At 33.8% G+C, this 27,044-nt stretch overlaps 1 protein-coding gene across 6 annotated transcripts in view; it reads right to left on the reverse strand.

Annotated features, from left to right (window-relative positions):
- The window catches only part of MON2 (MON2 regulator of endosome-to-Golgi trafficking), a 93,410-nt gene that overhangs the window by 5,480 nt on the left and 60,886 nt on the right, over positions 1-27,044 (reverse strand). For 5 of the 6 annotated variants that reach the window (XM_016224466.2, XM_016224464.2, XM_087814571.1 and 2 more), the window contains 9 exons: positions 26,344-26,972; positions 21,949-22,092; positions 21,309-21,326; positions 20,895-21,023; positions 19,224-19,414; positions 12,292-12,352; positions 11,017-11,140; positions 7,202-7,409; positions 4,958-5,040 (listed from right to left, as the gene is read on the reverse strand). In XM_016224466.2, the coding sequence (XP_016079952.2) occupies positions 4,958-5,040; positions 7,202-7,409; positions 11,017-11,140; positions 12,292-12,352; positions 19,224-19,414; positions 20,895-21,023; positions 21,309-21,326; positions 21,949-22,092; positions 26,344-26,972 (1,587 nt within the window). The remainder of the gene's footprint in view (positions 1-4,957; positions 5,041-7,201; positions 7,410-11,016; positions 11,141-12,291; positions 12,353-19,223; positions 19,415-20,894; positions 21,024-21,308; positions 21,327-21,948; positions 22,093-26,343; positions 26,973-27,044) is intronic. The other variant, XM_016224465.2, reaches the window with a different exon arrangement.

A 27,044-nucleotide genomic window follows, 5' to 3' on the forward strand; every position in this document is an offset into this window, starting at 1 on the left:
TCCCTCATGACATCACTTATCATAATCAAGTCATATAATTTCTCTTTATCTCAACTTCTTATGCTGTAAAATAAAGGAATGAGTTTCCTAAACTAGTGTTCTCAAAATTATGTCTTAAAAAAATCCATGGTCAAGTAAGTTTGGCAAGTGTTGTTTATATTATCTTCCCTTTTGGGGATTCATAATTCACATGAATTTATTAAAGGTTTGCGGTAAAAGGACAGGTTTAACTTTATCTAATCCAGGGTTTCCAAAGTTAATTTGATTACAAAATTTTTTCCACTCCATACCTACTGACATCACTCATCATCAATAATATTCATTCCTTAGTACATCTCCTGGGAAATGACCTGTTCATTTAATTCTTTCTGCACCCAAACAGGAGTGGGGGTGGGAAGAAGAGAAGAGGCATGGGGCTGATGGGTATTGATGAGGGAGGGAATATCAGGCCAAAGCTTTTCTGCTTTTATCTGTTTTATATGTTGGGAATTCATATCAGATTTCATTTGTAAAAACAATTTTGCTGCTTAATAGAAAACAAACAAAACATTTAAAAACCACTGGCCTAAGAAGTTTTAAACAGTCTGTTCCAGGTGTCTTTTGTGAAACTTTCCACTATTCATGTAACAAAAGACTGCACAGGATGGATTCTGGGGAAATGGCAGAGTAGGAAGTACCGGAAATCCATCTACCCACCTAGACAATATTGCACTGGCAGGATCTGTTTGATGCCATTATTATGAATGGAACTCTGAAGTCTACTGAAGGCTTGCAACTTCCAGAGGAAGACCTGGACAGTACACTGCGGTTAATTCTGGTCAACTTCAGCTCTTAGCACAACAGCCACTACCCAGCCCTCACCCCTAGCCTTGTGGTAGGCAGCTGTGCACATGTTCATGGAGCACCTTGCACACATCTTGCAGCTTGCAAGATGGGCAAAAAGAACCCTATCCTCCAAATATCAGGGATCTGTGCTCTAATCACTAATTCTGATCAGGGGTGCAGACAAAGAGGCTTCAACAACAACAAAAAAACAAACAATTCAATTCAAAAATGGGCAAGGACTTAAATAGACATTTCTCCAAAGGAATATGCAAATGGCCAATAAAGCACATAAACAGATGCTCAACATCACTAGTCATCAGGGAGATGCAAATCCAAACTATAACAAATACCTATCACCTCATACTCATTAGAATGGTATAAAAAAACTGAAAAGAACAAGTGTTGGTAAGAATGTGGAGAAACTGGAACACTTGATCACTGTTGGTGGAAATATCAAATGGTATAGTAACTGTGGAAAACAATACAGTGGTTCCTCAGAAAATGAAAAATAGAATTATCATATGATCCAGCAGTTCCACTACTGGGTATATATATACCCAAAGGAATTGAAAGCAGGGTCTCAAGGGGATATCTGTACACACGTTAATAGCAGCACTACTCACCACAGTGAAAACATGGGAGCAACCCGAGTGTCCACCAGTGCATGAATGGATAAGGAAAATGTTGTGTGTGTACACACACACACACACACACACACACACAATGTAATATTCAGCCTTGAAAGGAAGGAAATTCTGCAATATACTATAATATGGATCAACCCTGATGACATTATGCTAAGTGAAATAAGCCAGTTACAAAAAAACAAATACTGTATAATTCTACTTATGTGAGATACTAAGAGTAGTTAAAATCATTGAGACAGAATGTAGACTGGTGGATGCCAGGGGCTGGGAAGAAGAGTGAATGGGGAGTTACTGTTTAATGAGCATAGAGTTTCAGTTACAAGATGAAAAGAGTTACAGAGATGGATAGTGGTGATGGCTGCACATTTGAATGTATTTAATACCACTGAACTGTATGCACACTTAATAATGGTTAAGATGATAAATTTTATGTGTATTTTACACACTTAAAAAAACTGGGGAGTGGGGGGTCACATAGATTGCGGGGGTGGGGGTGCACAGATTGAAATCTATCTAGATTGCCCCGATGGTTTATTACAGGAAAATATAAAAATAGATTATTTAAGATACCATCTTAAACTCAGGAGAAGCTACTCAAATTTCCTATATTAAAATATTTCTTAAAAAGTCACCATAGATATTGGTGAGCACTTTGGACTTATCAAAAACAAAATGAAAAACCTAGCCCTACCCAGTTAGGCCCAGTGTTTAGTGTCAGCCCGCAGACTGAGGGTCCTGGGTTTGATTCCGGCCAAGGGCACGTACTTGGCTGCAGGCTCAGTTCCTGGCCTCCGTCAGTGCTCAAGCAGGAGGCAACCAGTCCATGTGCTTCAATGCTTCTCTCTCGCTCACTCGCTCTCCCCCCCCCCCCCGAAAAAGGGTTAGGATTAAAAAAAAAAGCTATATGTATTGATATGAAAGATTCTTCATGATATTTTATGAGGATATTTTATGAAATGGGGGGGAAAATGTCCAAAACAGTAGGTATAATATGGGGCACATTCATTTGTGTTAAGAACTGGGGGCATAGTGAAATATATATTTTGTATTTACATAATAAACGTATGAAAGGATTCAAAAACTAATAAAAATGATTGCCTATGGCAAGGTAAGAACTGGGCAGACATAGAATAGGGGAAAGATCTTAAAACTTTTCCCTCTATATACAGGGTGGGGCAAAAGTAGGTTTATAGTTTTAAGTTAACTGAAACACAGAGTTTACTCTTCTATTATTATTAATTGTTGCATTATTTTCCATACAAACTATAAACCTACTTTTGCCCCACCCTGTATATATCTTTTTGTAATTTTTGAACGTGTATGTTTACTACCTATTCAAATTTTTACCTAAAGATCAAGTAAAATGATAAAATTAAATTCCCTCAAACTAAAAATAAGTTCAACAAATGCCTCCTCTCCCACTAGAAAACCCTAAAACAAACAGCCGATGTACTAAACAGACGTTGGGTATTCATTGGCTCCAAACCTTGTAGGCATCCTTCTAAATTAATTTTGAACTGGCCATGAGCAGTCCAACATATTTCTGTTGAGAAGGTCTGGCTTTTTCTAAGTTTTCTTCTTTTTTTCTGTTTCTTAATGAAGCTATCATACCCCTTTAGTATGTTATAAAATTATCATCATCATTTATGGTTACATTTAAATTAAATTTCACTTCATATGCCTAAAGGTGAAATTCAAACTCTCTTAAAAATTTTTTATCATTAATAACTACATTGCCTTACCTATGGCCAATTGGCTTCGTTTAAAAATAAATAAATAAGATTTAAAAAGGTTGCTGAGCCTTCCTTCTCTTTTCTTCCCTTATACAAATTCTCATTAAATAGCTGTCTAAAAAGCATACAAAAGAATGCAAGTACTATATATTGAAATATACTGGTTATATGTAATATATGTATAGCAATAATATGGGAAACAGAGAATTTCCTGTTTATGTCTTAAGTATAATATATTTTTAAGACTCTAATTCTATCCTGTGACCTAATAAAGATTTTACTGACTGATCTCTAGATTTTCCTCTCTGAAAAATCAACCAGAACATTTTTTTACAAAAACTCAAATTTGAACTTGGGATGAATTCAGGACCTTGCTCTAGGATTTTTCTTAGAAATTCCACACCTCCCTTTGCACTGAATAAATATAAGTCTATTTGCCTCTTAAGATTTCATATAGTACTCACCCTTTCTAGGCCAAAGTACCAATGGGCAGGTTTGAAAACAGAGAAACATGTATTTATTTTAATTATATAATAACTGACAGGAACAAATATCCTATGACTCATTTATTAGGAATTTCCTTTTTTCTTGGGTGGTAAAAGAAATGCTGTTTGAAGTGCCAATCAGCTAAGGTGCCACAATGTAAACCAACACACTTCCTTATTTAACAAAGTCTGGTTGTATAAAAAATGTCAGCTGAACCAGGGTGTTTAGTCACACAATTGACTTATATTTTGGTGCCAGCTTTTTACCTTGTCCTGGATCAATAACAAACTCTTAAGATCAGTGGCTGGTCTAACAAACCAGACTTTGAGTAGCAATGTTGTAGAGGATTCAAAATAGAACAAAACATGGTCCAAAATGCCCCTTAAGAACTTTACAATTTAAGGGGAGTAAGTCATGTACATTTGTATAACTGTAATATGAATAGGGTGCTTTAAGACAAAGGCACACATAAAAGAGCTAGGAATTCAACAAAAAAAGAAATCATTTACCTTTAAGGATTAAAAACAGGCTTAAAAGTGGAGTGCTATTTGAATTAGGTGGATGTAGGCAGGAGAATGAAATAAGTAAAGGGTTGGGAATACTTGGGTAGACAATTTTAATTTGGTGGGAGAGTAGGGCACATGAGATCTAGTGGGAAATCAAGCATGAACAGAATGCAGTGAGACAGTGCTCTTCACACACCTGATAGGTAATGGTAAGTAAAAAATATTTTTTTGTTTTGTTTTACAAGGATGGGACAATGAATGGTCAAATATACTTTTGGAAAAATCATTTCTGGCAATAATGTAAAGAACAGATTGGACAGAAATAAGTAACAGAAAGGAGAAATAAATGAGAAAGGACTATAAAAATGATTCAGTTATTCACAAAGTTTATATCTATACAGTAAATCAGTACAAATGCAGAATGGAAGCATCCCCCCACCTAAAAAAGTCAATGATATTCTATATTAAAAATACATGAAATATGAATCATCCATGCAACACCCTGAATTCAGACCAATTTAGTTTAAAAAAAGTCAGCCAAACAGCTGTTCTAACATAAAGAGGATAAACATTAAAAATTAATTTTACTTAATTGACATCTTAATGGGCTGATGCTTAGCTGTCATAAGGACTAGAAAAAAGAAAGTCTAATAGCTGCTATGTTCCTAAAATTCAGTTAACTTAATAATAATACAAAGGTACATCACAAATAGAACATAAATGTTATGAGTTTAGAATAACTGAGTTCCTAAGCACTTACCATTCTCAGGTTGAGTTTTCTTAAGTGAATCAATAAGAGTACTGACTGCTTTTAAAACAAATATGATTTCTGTTACTTGTTGCCTAAAAAAGAAATGAGAAATTTTTTCCATCAAGATTTTAAGATATGCCATGTGTGTTTTTTACTGTGTTTTATACAACTAAATGGATTTTGGGGGAAAATAGAGCATAATGCAAAGTTAATGTTAGTTTTAAATTCTTATAAAAGAAAAATCACTTTATTAACATATACTTCAATGTGCAAATAAAATATATAGTTATTCTTACCATTACTTATCAATTTAAAAAAGGGGGAGAGGCAATCTACTCATGCAAATCTAAATTTATTTGTATGATATTTCATGTAACTACTTAAAATTAAAACATTTTATAATATATGCTTTTAAAAATTCTCTATGAAAGGTTTATTTTTTTAATTTTAACTAATTAGTACTACAAAGATTAAGTGGAAATAAAGACTACTATTAACTCCTAGCACATATTTTTATCACGCTGTTAAAAGTACATTTAAAATTACAATAATGCTTATTTAACATTAGAATACAAGAAATAATACACTCAAAATCAGTCCTAAGGTGGCACTATTTGGAGACATTAGCAATGAAGAACGAACTTGCAGCAAAAGATCAACAAGAGTAGCTTCAGTTCTTTCTTCCTCCCTACAGAAATAAAGCTCTTCTGCTACAGAATAAACAGCACCCCAACCCTATTCCTGGTCTGAGTCTGCGATATCATTCTACAGATAAGATTTTCCTAATACCATAACAGGGTACTATTTCAAGCCACCCTTTGTAAGCACTGAAGTATTTTATCCTGTTGCAACGCAGCTTTTTAGAAAATAATGTAATGGTAACTGCATCGAGCATAGTATGATATAATATAACACTTCACAGCACAAGTATAAGATTCAATTTAAAAGCAATAGAATAAACACAAAATATTAAAAAATGAAGGGGAAGTTAATTTTGAAATCAAATAATGTTATAATCTAATAAATAAAAATATTCCAAGCAAAGCAACTTTATTACTGCTTATCCAAGTATACTTCAGAGATCAATTTTGATAAATCAATCTTCAATGATGACTCTAACCAAGTTACCGATATCTGTCATTGGAATGCTTTTGTATACATATCTGAATATAAGGAGGTATAATTTTTATAACCTATACATTAAAAATACAGTGAATTCTAGAAGAAATACAATGGCTAATAAGGATTGATAATTCAAAAAGAGTATAGTAAACTACTATGTGACTATTTTTCATTCATCAAAGCTGAAAAAGAAAATAACTGTTAAATTGACAATTTTAAAATGCTAAAAATTGAAGAAGAGGACATTCATAGACTCCTTGGAGAAGATAAACTAGTAAAAATCTCCGGTAGGCAATTCGAAATACATATCAAAAGCTTCTAAAATGTCTGTATCTTCTGACAGGTCAATTCCAACTGCAGAAATTTATTATAAGTAAATAAGAATGTGCACAAAGTTAGGGCTAGTGATTTACCTCTCTAATATTATCTTAGGAAATGGGACCCACTGTGATTTTCCTCTTTCCTAACTTTAACAACTTTGTCTTCCAATATTGTTTGCTTCATTTGCTTTGCCTTAAACTCTTAACACTTCCCCATTAAAAAGTAATTGGCAATATAACCCTAATTTATGAATGCATTTTTTTTTATGACTTCTGATCACATACCCCAACTTTGATTAGCCTCAGCTTAACAGAAAGGCCTAGAGCCCCTTTTACCATTTATACTTTGGCTAAATGAGAAGCAAATGAGTTTAGGTACAAGGACTTAAATAAGCAAATTAGATAAAGGAAGATCTACGATATGGCTAGCTGACTTACAGAGAAACCTAGAAGTAACTGTAAAACAAAGTAGGAAGTTCCTAGAGTATAATTTATTATTTTCTCTCCAGAAAGATCCATAAACATGTGCTCATATAGATCCATAAGCCCTTATCCAGAAATCCTTGAGAAAAAATATACTTTAGATTCAATTTTGTTTTTCAAATTCCAAAAGGTAATTTGGTACTGAAAAAGCATCCCATAATAAAACATTAATATATCAGCAGCAAAACTTATGCACATTTAGATTATATGGAACAAATCAAATTATAAACAGCCTCAGGTAAAGATCAGATCAGTTATGAAAACACTTTTCAGAGTTTTTTTATTATTACTAACTATATTTCCTTCTTTAATAAAATAAAATATATACCTTGGAAGAGGGCATTTACCACTTAATCTTTCATCCTCTATATAGCGATGTAGTACGTCTTGAGACCTCTTTAAAAGCACTGAGAGTGCCATTCGTGAGATGTAGCCTTCTTGAGGTGTTGTAACCTTATTACTGAAGGAAAACTGGAGCAATGTTTCAAAACACATTTTAGAAAATTCTTCTCTCAAACGGATATCAATCTCTGCTTCTGTAAAATAATTTTTGATGGTTAATAAAAGGTTAAATTAATACACCTTAATGATAACTCTTAGCAAACTTATATATCATTTTTCCCCTTGCAAGGTCAAAATCAAGGCAAGACTGTGCACTCTCATCTCTTCTACTCAACATTTTTCTGGTCTTGGTCTTTTTATACCCTTCAACAGCGCTACAGAATACCTCTCAATAGTATTCTACATGGTGAAACTTGCAATGAACTGTTTTTGTTGTTGTTGTTTTTCTCCTGGCAACATCTTTCCTAGAACCCGACTTCTGCTCCAGTCTGGACCAGTTGCTCTCTAGACATGCTGGACACCAGCTAAATCCTGGAACTAGTCTTTGCCATCACCCTGTGAATTGTTTTTATTCTCTCTTGTGTTATATCCTACTTCCTAGGTCTAATGCCTTCCCTTCATTAGTTTACCCCTTTGTTTTCATGGAGTCTATCCTGAAGTAGCAGAGAAAGAGTAAATGGGAAGTAAAATTTTTGAGAGCTTGCATTTCTGAAAATGTCATTATTTTATTGCGGTACTCAAAGTGTGGTTCCTAGAAGCATCCGCATCACAAGAGAACTTGTTAGAAATGCAAGTTCTCATGTCCCACCCTAGACCTATTGAATCAGAAACCCTGAAGGTATAACCTCAGCAATGGCTTGCCCTCCAGTTGATTATAATGCATGCTGACATTTGAGAATTACTGTCCTGCACTCATACTTGGCCAACAATACGCCTAGGTCTAAAAATTCATGTTAAGCCCGGCCGGGCGTGGCTCAGCGGTTGAGCATCAACCTAGGATCCAGGCGATCGGGGTTCGATTCCCGGTCAGGGCACATGCCCGGGCTGTGGGCTCAATCAATGACTCTCTCATCATTGATGTTTCTCTCTCTCTCTCTCCCTCTCCCTTCCTCTCTCTGAAATCAATAAAGATACATTAAATAAATAAAATAAAATAAAATAAAAATAAAAATTCATGTTAAAAATCCTTTCTACAGTAGTTATAGCTCTAAAACCACGGCCTCAATGTCTTTTAGCAATCCAATGTTGCTACTGAGAATTCAGTCTTTTTTATTTATTTTTTATTTTTTGTTAATCTTCACCTAAGGATATTTTTTCCATTAATTTTTAGAGAGAGTGAAAGAGAGGGAGGGAGGGGGAGAGAGAGAGGAGGAGAGGGAAATCTAGATGTAAGAGACACCGACTGGTTGCCGCCCACACGTGCCCTGACCAGGCCAGAGTAGCAAATCCGAAACCCAGGTACATACCCTCGACCGGGAATCAAACTTGCCAACCTTAGTAGCTTGGGCGGGTGCTCTAACCACTGAGCGCACCAGTCAGTGCTCCAATGTCATTTTGATAGAACTCTTCTATGTGGTACTTTCTTCTTTTTTTTTCTGAAATCTTTTAGGATCTCTTTTTATCCTGGAATGCTTTGATATTTCATGATGACATGCCTTACTGTGGGTCCTTTTTCTTTCACTATGGGTCCTGAATGACCATTTTTAATCTGGAGATTTATTTCTTTAAGTTGTTTCTTTGAGAATTTCCTCTGCTAGCTTTTTGCTATTCTCTTTATGGAAGACCTACTGTCAGATGTTAGACCCCTTTATCATTTTCTTTCTTTCTTCTCATATTGTCCACTTTTTTGTCTTTGCTACACTTTCTGGGTTATTTCATTAATGTTTTCTTCCAACCCTTCACTGAACTTGTTATTTCAGCTACGACATTTTTAGTTTCTATGACCTCTTTTAATGTTCTAATTGTTCCCTTTTAATTACATTTTTCTTGTTTCATGGATGCAAAATTTTGTATCTCTTTGAGCATCCTAATTATACTAATTGTGCTTTTCTTTTTAAAAGTGTTTTCTATGACTGCATTACCTCTTTCCCTGAAATTTCTTTTGCCCCTCTTCATTTGCTTTGGTCTTTCTCTTTCATGTTGAAGGATTTCCTCAAATGTCTGTGAGCTTTAGCTGTCAGATCATACTTAAGAGCAGGGAACCAAAAATGGTCACTGGAACCTTTATGTTTACAGACTGGTCTTGTTTAGTAAGGAAGACTCTGTATGTGTGTTTAAAGAACACTCAAAGGCAAAGCTGAAAAGTTTGTTTCCCTATGGCAGTCATTGGAAGAATATCCATGTACCTTCCTTATCAGGTACATCTAATAGTATAAACAGCAAGAGATATCATGAGAAAACTAATAAATAAGCATACACTGTAACTCAGTTGTCCATATTTAGCCTAGAATATTTGCATCTAGTAATTATAAACATTGTTCTTAATGCGTACTTTATAAAAATGTATCTACAATTTTTTAAAATATGTTTTTATTGATTTCAGATAGAGGAAGAAGAGGGAGAGAGAGAAACATCAATGATGAGAGAGAGTCACTGATCGGCTGCCTCCTGCACGCCCCTCGCTGGGGATCGAGCCCACAACCCGGGCATGTGCTCTGACTGGGAATCAAACCATAATCTTCTGGTTCATAGGTCGATGCTTAACCACTGAGCCACACCGATCAGGCTATATCTACAATTTTTTATGTACTCAATAATAAACGTTGACCATATTAAGATAAATGGACTTTAAGATTTTTTTTCTGAGTTTCTCATGTGTATTAAATCTGCACTTTATCAGATCCATTTTAAAAATTGTTTGGGCTAGAAAAAAACTGGTTTGTGAAGTAAGCAATATAAGAGACATCTAGTGGTCAAGCTGTACACATAGATGCTCTTTAAAAATGTTCAGCACAACTTCGTAGAAGTTAGTCACGGCTCTGGTAAATTCTGAGGATTAAGGATAAATATTCATGGCACATATTTATAGTTTTTAATCACCTCACAAAAAATCACATTATGATGCCACAGTTACACTTAACACTTAAGCACAGGTTTAGAAAAGAGAAATAATAGCAAAAAGCAACTTATATATCATGGCCCAATAAGGCAGCATGATATAATCAAAAGAAGCATGTAGTCCTTTTTCAGGATAAATTTTGGCCTCCAGTCTTAAGGTTATGGACAACTTTTCAAGCTTTTTAAACCCATTTCCCCTTCTGTAATATTGTGGAACTCATCCTCACAGAAATATTGTGAGAAATGGAATTAACATTCTGGCATAAAATGCTACACATAGTAAGTAGTATTCACTAAATGTTAGTTTCTTTAACTAATGTCAAGGTGTCTATTTCTTTTAATCAACTAACTCTGAAATTTATAGTCTAGAGAGGTTGGTATTAATATCTTCATTTTACAGACGACAAAACTCAAACTTAGAGAAGTTAACTACTAAGTGGCAGAATACACACTTATTATCTCCCAATAATCCATGACTTTACAAAACTGGAAGCTGGTGTCAGCCTGCAAGACTTAAGTGGATTCCTTAGGTGTTTTGCAATTTAATTCATCGCATACAATTCACAGAATATTTACCACATTTTCCCCTTGTAAAGCTTAATACTCTAAATCACATTCTTAAAAATTACCTTACCATTCTCCCATTTACATTTACCACAATCACAGAAGTGAACATTTTTACACAGAGCTTCTTTACAAGCACTCCAATACTAACATTTAAAAAAAATAATTGAAATAACATACCTGTAAATGAAGAAGACTGAGAATGTATTGAGCCCTTATTAAGCATGGTCATTATCTGACCAACAAATTCCTTAGGAATAAAATTGGCATAAGGTAGTATCTCAGTGCTGATAAGCTGAACTACCTAAAACAAAAGAGGCAAATTCAAATGCATTTTTTTTCTTGAAGAAGATTAACTCACATGGCAATTTCTAATGTAAAATTTAAATTTTATATTAAAAAAATCACTGAAAGAATCTTCCTTAATAGAAGTACACAAACACTATAAGGTTAATATAGAGAATGACTAGCCTGCTTCCGCTACCTGTCTTAGTAAATAACTTTATCACAAATTAGTCAATACTATAAACCGTTTACTATGCAACAGTTTTAGTAAATGTTGATCTTCAACATGGTATGTGCAGATAGTACTCAAGAGAAAAAGTTAGCGTATGGAATTTATCCATGTTAGAATAAAATCCAAAACAGGATTAAAAATAAGCGTTATATCACCTTTTAGGACCATAAAAATGAGCTATAAGAGAAAGTAAAAGTTATATTCATTTTTGTTCAATAGCTTATTTCTAATATATAATGTACTATTTTATAGCCTTTGAAAAGAAAAAAGAAAAATTTAAAGTTTACAAGAGTTTTATTATAGTAACTGGACAAAAGGCAGTATTTTGTATCTATATGACGATGCTTATGCTTTTTATGTACTTTAAAGTATTTGATTTGATTTACTGAAAAGTTCCCTATCCCACTTAAAAAAAAAAAAAAAAGATTCCCCCAACAAAAAACCCACAACCAGAAACTACTTCTTTAAAATCCATTTATGTTCAACAAAATATATTCTTTAAATCTCATTTGTTTCGAGAATTCTAGAGGCCATATCTATGGCTGGTTAAAAACGGAAAAAAATCTAAGCAACTCTATTAATCTGAACCACAAACATCTGATTTGTTAATTAAACTGTAAAGTAAGCTCTTAAATACATGCTTGCTGACTAATGGATTTATTTTACTGAATCAATTGCTATTTAAAATTATTAAATGGACACACCTAAATATCTAGAAAACATACACAGAACACAAAGCTAACAAATTTAAGGAAGTCATTTTAAAATTTTCAGTGCTTTAAAATGAACCTTCAACACTTACGAGAGTTTTAATGCTTTTGGTTCAAGCTTAACCTATTACCTCATTTTATATTTTTAGCAATTTTATAGTTTTATAAATTTCTACAATGTGGTTTTCACAAATGGTCACAGGAAAATGCTTTAAATAGTTTCCTCACCTCGACATCAATACTTTCATTTCTTTGAAATTCTTGAATAGAGAGGTTATCTGGAGGTATGCTGAAAAAAATAATAAAACACTTGATTTTTAAAGATAAAATATTCCCTGGAAATACAAATAGAAAATAAACAGTATTTGAATGACAAAAAAATTATATTTTCACTCAGACTGGGACATTATCATTTATTTAAAAGAACAGTATTTTTAATTAAAGTCATTAGTATAAATAACTAATTACAAATGTGAAATTCCAGCTACAAAAAAATTGAACTAAATAAAATCTGTAGAGCTAAACTTCTTTCAGTACTAGGAATGCAAAAAGCAAGGAAAAGATATTATCATCTGCAGCTACAGCAAAAATCACCACTGTGATGATACCTGAATTACCTTTTAAAGAAATCACAGGCAATCATATTGCCTGTGATTTCTTTAAAAACTGATTTGACAGAGAGAGAGAGGTAGGGAGAGGGAGAAAAAGAAACATCAGTCACCTTGATTGGTGACCTTTTGCTCCCTCCCTACTGAAAACCAGGCATGTGCCCTGACCAGGAACTGAACCAGAGACCTGAGCCACACTGGCTAGGGCTATTGCCAGAGATTTAAGAGAGCCTTGGTCAAGCTGCTCAGAGACTATCCATTAATATTAATTTGTAACAAATCCAATATATGAAAGAACTTTACTGCAAAAGACAGAAAATCTGAAAAGAACTCATTCAGACTTTTTAAAGCAGGAAATTGTGGCAGCAAGATCAAAAGAAATTGATAGTTCCGAGAGAACCAAGGTGAATTCTAGATCCTGTGGCTCTTATTTCGAATAAGCAATAGCCCTGGCTGGTGTGCCTCAGGGGTTAGAGAGTCAGCCCGTGCATGGAAGCATCTCGGGTTTGACTCCCAGTCAAGGGCAGGTACCTGGGTTGTAGATTCGATTCCTGGCCCTGGTCGGGTTGCGTGCAGGAGGCAACCAATCAATGCGTCTCACACACATCAATGTCTGTCTGTCTGTCTGTCTCTTTCTCTTCCTCTCTCCCTCCCACTCTAAAAATCAATGGAAAAAATATCCTCTGGTGAGGATTAACAAAACAAAACAATGAGCAGTAAAATGGTATTAAACTTATGAAACAGTAAAATATTAACTACTCAAAAACAGCTGAGAATAGGATGGTAATGATTATTATAATAATGACAGCTAAAATTAGGGAGCTCCCTTCTGTACTAACAGCTTTATTTATATTATCTCCTGTGTTCCCACAGTAACCTCATGTAGTATTATCATGTAACTGACAGAAGAGGAAACTGAAGTTTAGAATGGCTAGTAATGCAACCAAAAACATACCGTAAATAAATGAAAAGGCCAAAATTTAAACCCAGACGTATTTGATATTTGAGCCTAAATTCTTCTCTTTTATGTTTTAAATGTAAAAACAATATTATCACATTTAGGTTTAGAAGTATAATAAATTGTTTTTTATTTAGGATTATTTTTGCTCTGTATGGTATTATTTGGTTTATCTATTTACAGATATTAAAATTCACACACATACACACAAATACCAATTGGATGACTACCAATTTTAAAAAAGCTTATTAGGAACATACATGAATAATATCAATATAATTGGGATCATATATCAGAAACACTGAACTATATTTTTTAAATACCTTATAATGGGGGAAGAGAGTGGCATACAAAGCTAAAAACTGTTATCTTAATACCCCTTCTCCTAATCTTAATGACCAATAAAATCAGAAAATTAATGGATTGTGCATAGGCTGAACAATATGATCTCAGAACCCAAACTAATGGTTATTTATTTTAATTTAAAGTTAGTACCCATACTAGATACTTAGACCATATCAAAAACATTGGTTGAGCTTTAAAATACGCTGATGATTAACAGAATTTACCTAAACATCTAAAAGGGAGATGGTCAATAGTGAAGGTACTAATGGGCCATATAAGATTCTTATATTCTCTAAGTTTAAGTAGAGTAGAGTAGTGGTTTTTGAAAAAAATATTTTCATTAATCTTTATTTGAAATAAAAAGTCTTCAAACTGATAAAGCATTATTTGTATTTTTTGTTAGTTCTCTCTGTTTGGTACATTAAATTTTTTTTATTGAGCTATAATTTATACACCATAAAGTCACCCATCAGTGCTTTTTAGTATATTCACAAAGTTGTGCAATGAATGCCTCTAATTCTAGTGCCTACCCATTAATAGTCACTCCTGATTCTTTCCTCCTCCCACTTCTGGGAATCATTAATGTATTTTCTATCTCTATGGATTTGCCTACTCTGGATATATCATATAAATGAGATCATACAATATACGACCTTTCGTGTCTGATTTCTTTTATTTAGCATAATATTTTCAATATTCATCTATGATGTAGCACGTATCAATATTCCATTCCTTTTTATGGAAGAATAGTCCACTGTATAGATATACCACATGTAATTTGTCTGTTCATCAGCCAATGAACTTGGGGATTGCTTTCATTTTTTCGTTATTATGATAATGCTGCTATGAACATTAGTGTACAAGTTTTTGTGTGAACATGTTTCATTTCAATTATTTGGGGTAGTACTTTGTAATTTTTAACTTAAGGTCCACAGATCATTAATTGTATGAATTCACACTAGCCTATATGTCTTCTAGAGGACAAGTATGTTCTGGTACTCAAGAGGTTGGCTAAATGACCTCAGGTGTCTACCAGATTACAGTCCTTATGTTTTTCATCTTTAACTGCATTTTTCTTTTACGCATTTAAACTACTTACTTATGAAAACCCTCAGTGATGTCCAAAGCCTTTTCTTCTAGTTGACTTTAGTTTTTTTTGCATTTTCTTTGTAATTGTACTGCCTTAACAAAGTAGCTTGCAGGCCAAAAACAGCTGGGAAACATCACAGAGAAAGGTGCTCATAGAGTCTAAGAGCATGTTGATTAGGTTAAAAAACTTAAAAATGTTCTGATATAAAAAGATCCTCAAATGTTAGTATTATCTGAAAACCTAAGTCTTGCTATTCCAAGCAACATTCCGAAATACTCTTCCTACTATTGAAATACTACTGATGGACTTCAGTTATAGAACACAGTATATATGTAGCATAAAACAAAGTTTAAAATCTAACAGCTTGTGATTTCCAAAGTAAGCAGTTATATGAAAAATAAAAACAAAGACAAAATCTTCTCAGAAAATTGAAAATGTGCTTGGGTTTTAAATTCTCCTAGGGAGCTCTTCATTTTTAGTGTCATTAACAAATGAAAGCTTTAAGTTTGAGCTTTAAAGTATTTTTGGACTACGAAATAAAAACTAAACTGGTTTTATCCATATCATATGAGCTGTTCAGTTAAAAACACTGATTAAAGCATTAAGTCAAATAGACAAAACAATTGTGAACCTTTACAATTAGTCTAACCAAGTAATTTCTTCTTATAATTCAGGAAAATAATGCCTGGTGAGGGAAATGACCAGTTCAAGGTCAACAGAAAGTATGTGGCAGAGTCTCCTCTCAAAATAGGGTTTGTTTCTACTTCTCCATGTAGTAGAAGGCTTAAAATCTCTAACTAGAATAACCACAATTTACAACATAATTCTGTGTTACTTGAGAGCAAAACTTTGTACCCTTTTTTCTAGACATTAAAAACAACTCCAAATTTAGAGATAAATTTCCTGGCTCCAGTAATTTAAAGTTTTGGTCTTCAAGTTTTTAGTTTAAAACATGGTTGTTGCATGAGAAAGAACAGTGTCAGTTTGTCTTAAGAGAAAGAAATTATCATAATGAGGACAACAGTGGTGGAAAGCATTTTAAAAGCACTCATATTCCAGGCACTATTCTGAGCATTCATTTACTTTAAGTGATCTGATTCTCACAATAACCCTATGAGACAGGTAGGATTATTGTTCTATTTAACAGATGAAGGAAATGAGTCACTGAAAAGTAAAATAACCTGTCCAATACATCACAGTTACAAAGTACGGCTGAGATTTGAATCCAGGTAGTCTGATTATTGAGTCAGTGCTCTTATCTACTATGCTAGTTGCTTCTTAAACGATGTGATTTTCCAACATATCCAATATACTCAAACCTTTCTTTAATGTAAGTGGGCCTCAGACAAAAGATTGTAATAAAATTATACTACAACTGCATTAATACAATATTACATAAAATGTAAATTCTCTATTATTGGACCTTTGATTCCACTGTCTACTTTCCTGTAGAAAAAGTATTTCAGAAAACTTAATATAATAAAATAAAAACATATTTTGGAAAATAAAGAATGTTCAACAGGAAACTTAATAAGGAAGATAGTGGAAAGACTCAGCCATAAGAAAAGAAATTCTTAAGCTGTACTCATTGCAAAAAAAAAAGAAAATACAAAAAACACACAAAACTGGTATTAAAAACTTATTCAGATGTGGAATCAGCATTATGATGAAGTAAAACACTCTCTTTTTCTCTCCCATTTTACCTACAACTAGTGGGACATCTATAATTCAGTAAAGATTCCTGTGCTCAACACACTAGTATGCTTGAGAGATCCACACACCTGTGCACCTGAAGGTGGGAGGACTGGGTCGCTCGCACAGGGTAGCTGGAACTGAAGGAACGGCTGGGGCAGTGCCTGCAGCCTGGTGGCTCTCCAGCCAGCCCCCTAGCCGGGGCAGAAGAGAAAAGGACACAACCCCAGCACCCCCACCAGGGCTCAGCACGGGGCTATGAAAGTGCCGCACCACTGGAGGAAGCTCGGAGTTAACGGCAGAGGTTGCACACATATCTCTAACTACCCAGTAAAAAAAACGCCAATCCCTGTGATCCTGATTGCGATACCTGCAACAGCAAGGAAACCTACAACCGTAGCATCAAGGAATCAGCAACCCCAGAGGCACAAGCTGTGACGAAGAGGGCAGATTTGACACCTCTGGCAGAGAATGTGGAAACTTCTGGCTCTCAAGTATAACCAAAATCAGTTCAGGTAAGAGAAACTAAAAACTTGTGCTGTAATGCCACCTACTGGAAAATTAAAGAAAGGCGTCTAATTATCAACCCGCTGAATTGCTAAAATTAAAGCTGTACCTAAATAAGAGAAGTGATTGCAACTTCAAATGCTCCAGGCAGAGGAACAACCCATAAAGCACCATGAATAATCATAGTAATACAGTATAATAATAATAAAAAAGACAATTCTCCAGAAACCAAATTCAAAGTCATAGAAGATTGTGATATAAATAACAGAAAAATTCAAAACAGTTGACATGAAGAAATTAAACAAGATTCAAGAAAACTCAGAAAAGCAGTTCAATGGGCTCAGGCATACAATTAATGAACAGGAGGAGTACTTTACCAAAAGTACTACAAAATAACTAAACAGAGATTCTGGAGCTAAAGAACTCAGTAAATGAGATAAAGCACATTAGAAAGCACTGGAAATAGGGCAGACTATATGGAAGAGAAAATTAGTGAGCTTGAAGGTAGAAATCTAGAAATAATTCAGGTGGAAGAGGAGAGAGAACTAAGATTTGTAGAAAATGAAAGAACTATACAAGAACTATAAGAGTCCATCAGAAAGGGCAACACAGGAAAATGGGTATCCCAGAAGGAGAAGTGAAAGAGAAGGGAACAGAGAGCCATTTAAAGAAATAAACGATGAGAACTTAAACCTGGGGAAGGAGATGGACATACAAGCACAAAAAGCTAATAGAACACCTAATTATCTCAATGAAAAAGACCTTCTCTAAGACACGTTATATTAAAATTGTCTAAAGTCAGTGATAAAAAAAAGATTTCTTAAAGTATCCAGGGAAGAAAAGACAGTAACCTACAAAGGACCCCCTATCAGGCTATCTTCATATTTCTCAGCAGAAACTCTACAGGTCAGAGCGGAATGACATATTCAAATTAATGAAACATAAAAACTGCCAGACAAGAATATATCCAGCCAAGTTATCTTTCAGATATGAAGGAGAAATGAAGGCTCTCCCAGGCAAAAAAAAAAAAAAAAGCTTAAGGAGTTCACCACCTTCTTGTCTTACAAGAAATGTTGAAGGGAGCTATTCTACTATAAATGAAAAAACAAACATATCCAAAACTTTGAGTAAGGTGACAGAATCAGAAAATTTCAACTTATTACAGACTAGAGTGTCAGACACTTAATTATAGCATAAAGGGAAAAAAGCATTAAAAATAACAATAGCTACTTCAATTTGGTAGTGAACATACATCACAAAAAGGGAAAATCTGTGACAACAAAAACATAAAAGGGGAGGAGGAAAAGAACAAAACTTGTACAGGCAAATGAAAATAACATGTTACCAGAAGAAAAAGGATTTTTATCTATAAGATGTTTTCTATAAACCTCATGGTAACCACAAAATAAAAATCACACCATGATCAAGTGCAATTTACTGCAGAGAAGCAAGGATGGTTTAAGTCAGCAAACCAATCAACATGATCCACATAAATGAAACGAAAGGTAAAATCACATGATCACCTCAATAGATGCAGAAAAAGCATCTTACAAGATTCAACATCCATTTGTGATCTTGTCTATTTGGTAAAACATGGACTTTCTGAAATTGCTTTCTTCGTATAATGCCAAATGGGCATGGTTTTAAAAAATGGATCATCTTGGCTTCATCAAGTTAAAGCCATGGTTCTTTAATTATGATGCATTCATATAGTCTTATATATAGATTCCTGTCTTACAACCAAAACCACTGTAAAGAGCAAAATCTCCATGCTCACAGATGATATACCAAATGGATAAATGCCTAATCCAGTTGTGCTTTGTGTACAATCTAGGATTCTCAATAACCAACAATAACTTTGTTAATGAATAATTAGAAATACTGTTTTAAGAACAATTACAAGTATCAATGTATATACTTCTTGAAAGATTGTCCTAATTGCAAAAATAAATGAGCTGACCTTTTAGTAAAGAGAAAGTCTTCAAAAGTGTTCGCTAGTTCTGGCCACATGCTGTCAAATTTTCCGGAAGAGGCATGCTGCCGGGCAACAGGGAGCCCGATAGAAAGAACTCTGAGGAGAGAAGACACTGCTAGTTTCCATGTGCTTTCAGAAGGGCAGGAATACTTCAAACTGAGAGGAACCCTAAGGGTCTGTGAAAACAGAGACAGTGTAAGATAAGTATTCATTAAAACATATACACATGACTTCAATTACTTTTAAAAAATGGTAACAGAGAGAAAAAATAATAGCATAGGCATTTTACTTAAAGAAGAATGTTATTTTCTAGAAAAACCACTTTTCGGTCATGGTCCTCAAATCTTACTGCCTAGAAAAATATACTTTTAAATCCTGTCTCCATTTTATAACCAATGACTCTGAAAAAGTAACATTTTGTAAAATTTTTTTATATGTACACTCAGTAATAATCTGTGGGGAGGAGGAAATAGGGTTTTATATTCATGCCATAACATTTAAAGTATGGAGATTTCTCTCTTTACACTTCATCTTTCTCTAACTAGAATTGTCATATAAAAGCAGAATTTTCACTCTAATGTAAATTATCTGACAGCATGCTGATACTATTAATTGATGCTATGGTAGTTTGGTCAGTCTAGTCTTCTAGTTGCATGACAGACCTATGACTAGATGAGTCCATTCTGAACCACCAAATTTGTACTTCAACGGTTAACAGTAACCTGTGTCAAAAGTTAACAATTAAAATGTAACTCTCAACATCTTAGTCACTATACATAGCTCAGATGCTCTACTCCTATATCCTTAAGGGTTGAAGATAAAATAAACCATCTTCTTAAATGACCAATTTTACTACAATTATTTGGAAAACTGAAAGAGGACGATGATTTGAGTAGGAAGTAAATTGAAAAGTTCTTGTAAAAAAACGCTTAATCATCTTTCTAGGACAAAGTATAAGAGGCCAAAAGGAAAATGAAAGAATCACCAACAAAGAAAGATGGGAAGAGAAAATGATGAAAACAAAGAGAGGGATGAGCCTTGGAACAGAGAAAGGCCTTTTTCTTTGAGGAAAGACTTAATATTGGCCTGTATTCGTTCAGTAAATAGAGACACATCCATGTGCTAGGGGAAGAGCAAGGTTTAAGTTTGATCTTCAAAACAGAGGGGAAAAAAGTAGGCTTTTGGAGGAACGTGACAGAGTCAAGAAGAGATGAATTTTTGAAACAATTGTCAACACCAGAAACTAACATAATATTGTATGTCTACTGTTATTGAAAAATAAAAATGACTTAAAATTATGCATGATCAGTTGACTCAATGGGCTGCATTGTGAATTTCTCCCTGAATGCTCATCAACTTCAAAGTATGAGAGAGAAGTATTATCCTAAGAAACAGGATCCTCAACTCATTGTCTTATGTGGCAAAATTTAGGAATTGTAAAATCTAATGTACACTGCCTTTAAAATATCTTTCATTTAAAATAACTTCTACTTTAGATAGGTTCCTAAGTACTATCTGTGAACACTGGAGAAAAGTCACGATAAATAATAATATAAACTATATTTTCAATATACGATAAAACATTATCTAAAGAGTAATTTCAACAATACCATCATCATCAAATAAAAGTATAAAAATATTTAAAAAAGGAAATACCTTAATAATATTCTGGAGTACTTTCTCATTCACCACTGCTTTATGACAGGCTGTTTTTTGGTATAAATCCACAACTACTTCTAAAGACCTTTCGGCAAACGGTACATAATTCAAGGCTACCCATTCCGCCTAGAAAATAATATTTTCACACTGAGTTAAAAATAAATGAGAGTAAATGAAATCGAATTGTTTTCAAACAGAAAGCTTCTTTGTCTTAAAGTTCAGGCCTTGGTTTTAGGTCAGATTATATTACATGCAAAGTTTTCAAAGAGATATGTACTTCATGAAATAATAATTTTCAGCCAGGCAAAAATTAAAACTATCAGGAAAAGCACATAGAGCAGTCTATCAAGAACTGAAAAAGATGTACTTTGTTGTCAATAGGTTAGGACAATTTTAGGAAATTTAACTCACCGGTGCAAATAGTTGGATCTATTGTGATTCCATTGTGTTGCAAGACAAATAGAATGAAAAGAGTTAATACACATTAAAACTACTTTTCAGACCATGTAAAATTATAATTTTTATGTTGTGTGACAAGATCAGCATGTGCATGCATTCAGAAATTTACTTTTCTCCTAAGCCAAAAAACAAAGTTAAAATTCGCCAATTATGGCTATAAAAATCTTTTATGTAAAATCCAACTAAATTTCACACCAGTAGTAGACTTCTTATTTAATACACACAGATAAATTTAATTTTGCATTGCAGTTATCTATTTTAGGAAAGATTAGGCTGAGGGATTTAGAAGACATTTTATAGTGGGATGATGGGGCTGTCAAGAAAGGAGCTTTGAAGAACATGTACTGCAGAGCAACAGGAAAGGCCAAACTTCCTGGAGAACCACTTGGGAAATGGAAATCATAAGCAAGAAAAAAGGAAACAGAAACGATTTTCCAAACAGTATTTCTTTCAGCTAAAACTGTTACCAGACATGAAAGTTTATTTGTAAATGAAAAATGTCTGAGATAATCAGAGTCCATCTTAAGTGGAACTGACTTGTATTTATAAGCCATAAAATTTTACAGAGTAAAAATAATTTAGAGTAAATTACCTGATTATATTTTGCATTTGCAATGTGCTTTGTTTCCAGCTGTCCATACTGTGGAGGCTTACAGGAAAATTCTACAAATGCCAATAACTGGTCAAATATAGCTGGATACATTATCTGCATGTTTTCTGGTCCTACACAGATGGCCTGTAAAAGCAAAACATGAACAGTAGAATGCATAATCTGAACTCCATTAAGTTCTTTACTGTTCTATGCATTTGTTTAACCAATAATCTTAAAGACTGTCCAATTTTTGTATCAGTCATAAAGCCCTGAAGAACATTTAAGCTATTTTAAACTACTATTGAATAACGTATAGGCTATATGTATTAATCAACTAAAAAAATTTTTTTAATAAAAACTGTGATATTTTACTTAACAGAATGGAAAAAGGGCAAGCACTTAAAGAGAAGTCTCAGGCAGTCTAGAGGTCCTACAATCTGGTCATTTGTTCCGTAATACAGCCAGCAGACCATTAAGAATGCTTCACTGACCAAGATGATATTGGCTTCTATTTAAGTGATGAGATCAGTTCATTGAATGACAGCTGATTTCTGCACCACGCCTGGTCCACTGACTTTAACAAATAATCATGTGCATTACAATTAGAAAAATAATGTATGAAAAATTGTTTCTAAAATAAATCTATATATTAATTTTAACAAAGTAGTATATATTTAATGTCTAATGTACCTGAATAGACTTGATTTAAAAATTAAAAGATTTTAATTTAATTAAACTTATTCTACAATAATTTAATAAAACAGAATGAAATATATATCTTGGCACTGCAGATTTTAATTATGAATTCAAATATGTCAAAAGTACTTAAAATAAAGTTTATGTTTTTATTTTTTTCTAGCCACTAGTGTGTTTTCTCCTCTCATCCTTCCCTGTTTTAGTATTTATTTTTCTCTGTGAGAAAAATATTTAATGATATTATTTATAGAAGGCCTAAAATATATGTGCTCTACAAAACAAAAAACATGATCACTCTACACTTTAGATATCCTCAAAATACTAAGTCAAAATTCAAAGCGTTCAAATTTTTAAGGAATTTCTTTTGAAAGGTATTCATAACATTTATATTTGTATGCAATTCACGGCTTTTTTAACCTGTCAGATAATAGATTCGTTTTATTTTCTCTCAGAGAAGATGTAGCCATTTAGCTGTAACTGAAAGTTTAGATAAAACTGTCCTAAGATATGAAAGAAAGTGGGTAAGGGAAGTGCTATCCATACCTGTTAGATCATCTTATAATTACAATGTAAAAAAGTAACACCATCTCTCAATAATTAGCTATTTCTGCCAGAAATAGTGAATAGAGAACCTGAATGATAAAAAAAATGATAAAAAAAATTCTCTCTAGCCCTGGTCGGTGATGCTCAGTTGGATGGACCATCATCCCTTACACAGAAAGGCTGCAGGTTTGATTCCCAATCAGGGCACATATACCTGAGTTGCAGGTTTAATCCCCAGTCAGGGTGCGTACAAGGAGGCAACAGATCAAAGTTTCTCACATCATTGTTTCCCTGTTTCTCGCTCTCTCTCAAGTCAATAAAAAGCATATACTTGAGTGAAGAAGAAAAAAATTCTCTCTGCTGACTACTTCTAATAGGTTCACCTTCTTTATTAACCTCTTGCCAAGTCTTAACTCTTGGAAGAACACAAGTAGTAATTATTATGGAAAAGAGGCAATTATCCTAAGTGAATTATCTTATTTTCAATTACTGGGGGGAAAACCAACCAAAAAGCCTGTGTGGATAACTTAGAAAAGTATCACAACTTCTCTGGAAATATCTTAGTCACCAAATAATGACTTTCTGACCATACATTGTGATTTTCTGTGGTCCTTTACAAAGAGGAAACATGTAAATAGTGTTATCGTAGATTATAAACCTATTATGAAATCTTAGAGTAAATAATATAATCAACTTTAAAAACAAAAACAAAAAACTCCATCTAAGAAAAAATTATTGTCTTTCCTCCTTCAGTATTCTGAAGTTTGTATATCACAAAAACCTATAGTATAAACTTGATAACAGATTTTAGTCCAAAAACTGAGAATCAATAATCTTAACAATATTTCCTATCACTGCTTGAAAACTGTATATGTAAGAACAAGGAAAAAAACTGGACATCTAGCCTCTGGTATGGTTCAAGATTTCTCTCATTAAGTCATTTACAGTAATTCCTTCAATACCTACCATGTACTAAGAAACTGATGATGAAGATAGTAACAGCTAATCTAACATTTATTGAATGTTTAACTGTGCCAGACACTAAATATCTTGCAAATATTATCCCATTTAATAGGGGGAAAAAGTTGTAGATTACTTTCATTTTATAGATGAGACATCTGAAGCATAGAGAGATTCAGAAACTTGCCCCTATAAGTAGAAGACATGGCTTCATTGCACAACTCTAAGGGCACCATTTCACACACAATGTGATGGTGTCTCCTGGAGAACCACTCCAGCAGCTGTGATAATGTAGACGGGTACGGTATTTAGCCATCTGACGTTAGGAAGTTTAGCAATCAATAAGATAGATGCAGTCTCCTGATCTCAGAACTTAATAAATGCAAATAATCAAATTCTCAGGTCTCCCTGTATGCCAAAATATCTTAGGGGAAAATCAATTAGCATACATAACTGAGTCAATTTGGTTGGAAATTAGTGATTTGAGATCCAAGGGAAGACTGTGACCCTGAATATAAGGGTAAACGTGAAATTCCTTTAGGGAGGAAAATAGCTTTTAATCAATAAAATGTTTTGCTGAATAGCTTTTTAGTTTAAGGATCAAATCTCAAAGCAAAAACTTTCTAACACCCACAGAGGAAAATACAAAAACACTCTCAGAGATCATGAAATATGTTAATTTTTTCTGTTAGAAAATATTAAAGACCCCATGTTGTATTACTTACAAGTATTGTAAAACATCCTTTAGATAATCGCATAAGTAATAAACAATGTATACAGTGAAAGTTAATAATGCAAAGTATCAATTGATATAAATGAACAACAATAAAGCTTCTTAAGTTTCAGGTTGAAGGTATATGTTGTTTTCAAAGCCACCAAAAGTTCAGAACCAATACCTAGTAATTAGGATGAATGAGTCCACTTATTGTCTTATTGCAAAAGCAGGGGGGTTTTATTATACACTTTTGTTTTAATTGTATACTTTTTCCCCTTGAAAAGAATTTTTGGCATATGTTGTTTCTTCCTTATTATCCTCTACACATATATGAGAGTTTGAATCAAACATCTGAATAAGAGTTGCAGATTATAGGCATCCCACAAGGCCTGTGGCTTTTCTTTTCTGTTAGAATAACTTTTCCATTCCTTCTAGGGCAGTCTATAAGCAATTTATGAGCATGGTCAATCAAGGGGGGGAAAAGTAATTATTGAGAAGCTACTCCTCCCCATCCCCCACTGCAATTAAAAACAGCTATTTTGATTTCAACTGTGGAAAACTGGTATCTCTACAATAAATTTTTTTAATGCCAGGTTCTCTTAAATTTTAAGTTTCTAAACAATCTGTTTCACTGTACAATAGGGTTAAAGAGATTAAAGAATTACTGCTCAGCTAGACTTCCTCCAGAGGCAATTAAGACGTATTATCATGTAGCAGAAACCACCACTCTTAATGTGAAAGTTGTCATCATTCCATTGGATGTAAGCAATCAGTTAAATGGAAAACATGACTTACAGTACACAAATGGTTACTGATCACTCATGTGTAATCAGGTTCTAGTTCCATTCTAACACTGTTAGAATGTCATAGCTATGTTGAATTGCTGGCTCTTCAGTTGCCATTTTCTTCTTCAGCATTTTGGTGATTATGAACTGCACTAACAATTACATTAAAATTTAAAGAATTCTTTGATTTTGATCTGGCATTGCTTGCCAACTGAGATTTGCTCAATGATTTTTAGGTCTGTTTTAATAATTTTTTGCAGTAACAAAACACATATAGGTAAAAATATAGCTTTCTAAAATTTCTGTGAAATACTTTATAAATTTATCCTTACTTCTTTTCTTTTTAAATCAGCTTCCAACAATTTCAGAGCGAGATTTAAGTGCTTATTAATTTTCTAATTATATAAGTACTGCACAAAAGTTGTTACTCCAAAAAATATTATTCCCTTATGAAGATACGCATGAACCAACCAAAATGCTGGTGAATAGAAACAGGATGCAGGCAGTTTCTTAAAGACACTCAAAACAAACCTGAACTACCAGAAAACCACGTTTTTAAAATAACTAGATCTTTACAATTTATCCCAAAGTATACATACGCAACAATCTTGATGATCCAGAATTCATCCCCCCAAAATATATAGCAAAGTAAAAAATATGCACTGATTGCTTAGACAGCCACTAAAATTTGATTACCTTTTGGAGAACATCTAAAGCTGTAAGTACAGCTTCCTGTAAACTTGTCAAAACTGCTTCAGTATAAGATGGAAGGATGAAAGGGGATGCATCTGAACTTATTGGGACTGAAACAGCACTGTGCAATATGACCCCCAATTTTTGCAAGTCATCCATGTTGAAACCAGTTTTTATGTGTTGGTAGAGAGCTGGAAATATTTGAATTAAAGCTGTAAGGAAAGGTTGGCTGGGAATGAAAGTCAGTTTATCAAAAGTAATAGGAGGCTTAGTGCTTTCAGATCCAATTGTATACCAGGTATTCCATGCAGCCCACCAGAGATTCAAATCTTCAAGCTCATCGGTAACTATGGGTGGCTCAGAGCTACTATATCTTCCAAGTCTTTCTCCAATGGAATCTGTTCTTACAAATGGCCTGCCCAGGCCAGGACCTGATATGGACCCTATAAGGACCGGCACAGGTACATTAACTGCAGGCGGTGTCTCAGGTTTATCTGAGTCTCTGGCAGGGGACACAATCTGTAAAATTTCCTGAAAGCTTTTCAGAGCAGCCAGAGATACTTCATTGTTTTTGCTGAGTGCTGCTGATTGTATATGGTCAAGAAGAACATCCCATGCTCTTGAAAAGTCTCCTATATTAGGGAGAAAAAATATATCACCATAAAAGTAATCAAATGTTCTCTATTAGACACTTTAAATTCTAT

The sequence above is a fragment of the Miniopterus natalensis genome, chromosome 2 (genome assembly GCF_054644295.1).
Source record: "Miniopterus natalensis isolate mMinNat1 chromosome 2, mMinNat1.hap1, whole genome shotgun sequence".
NCBI lineage: Eukaryota > Metazoa > Chordata > Mammalia > Chiroptera > Miniopteridae > Miniopterus > Miniopterus natalensis.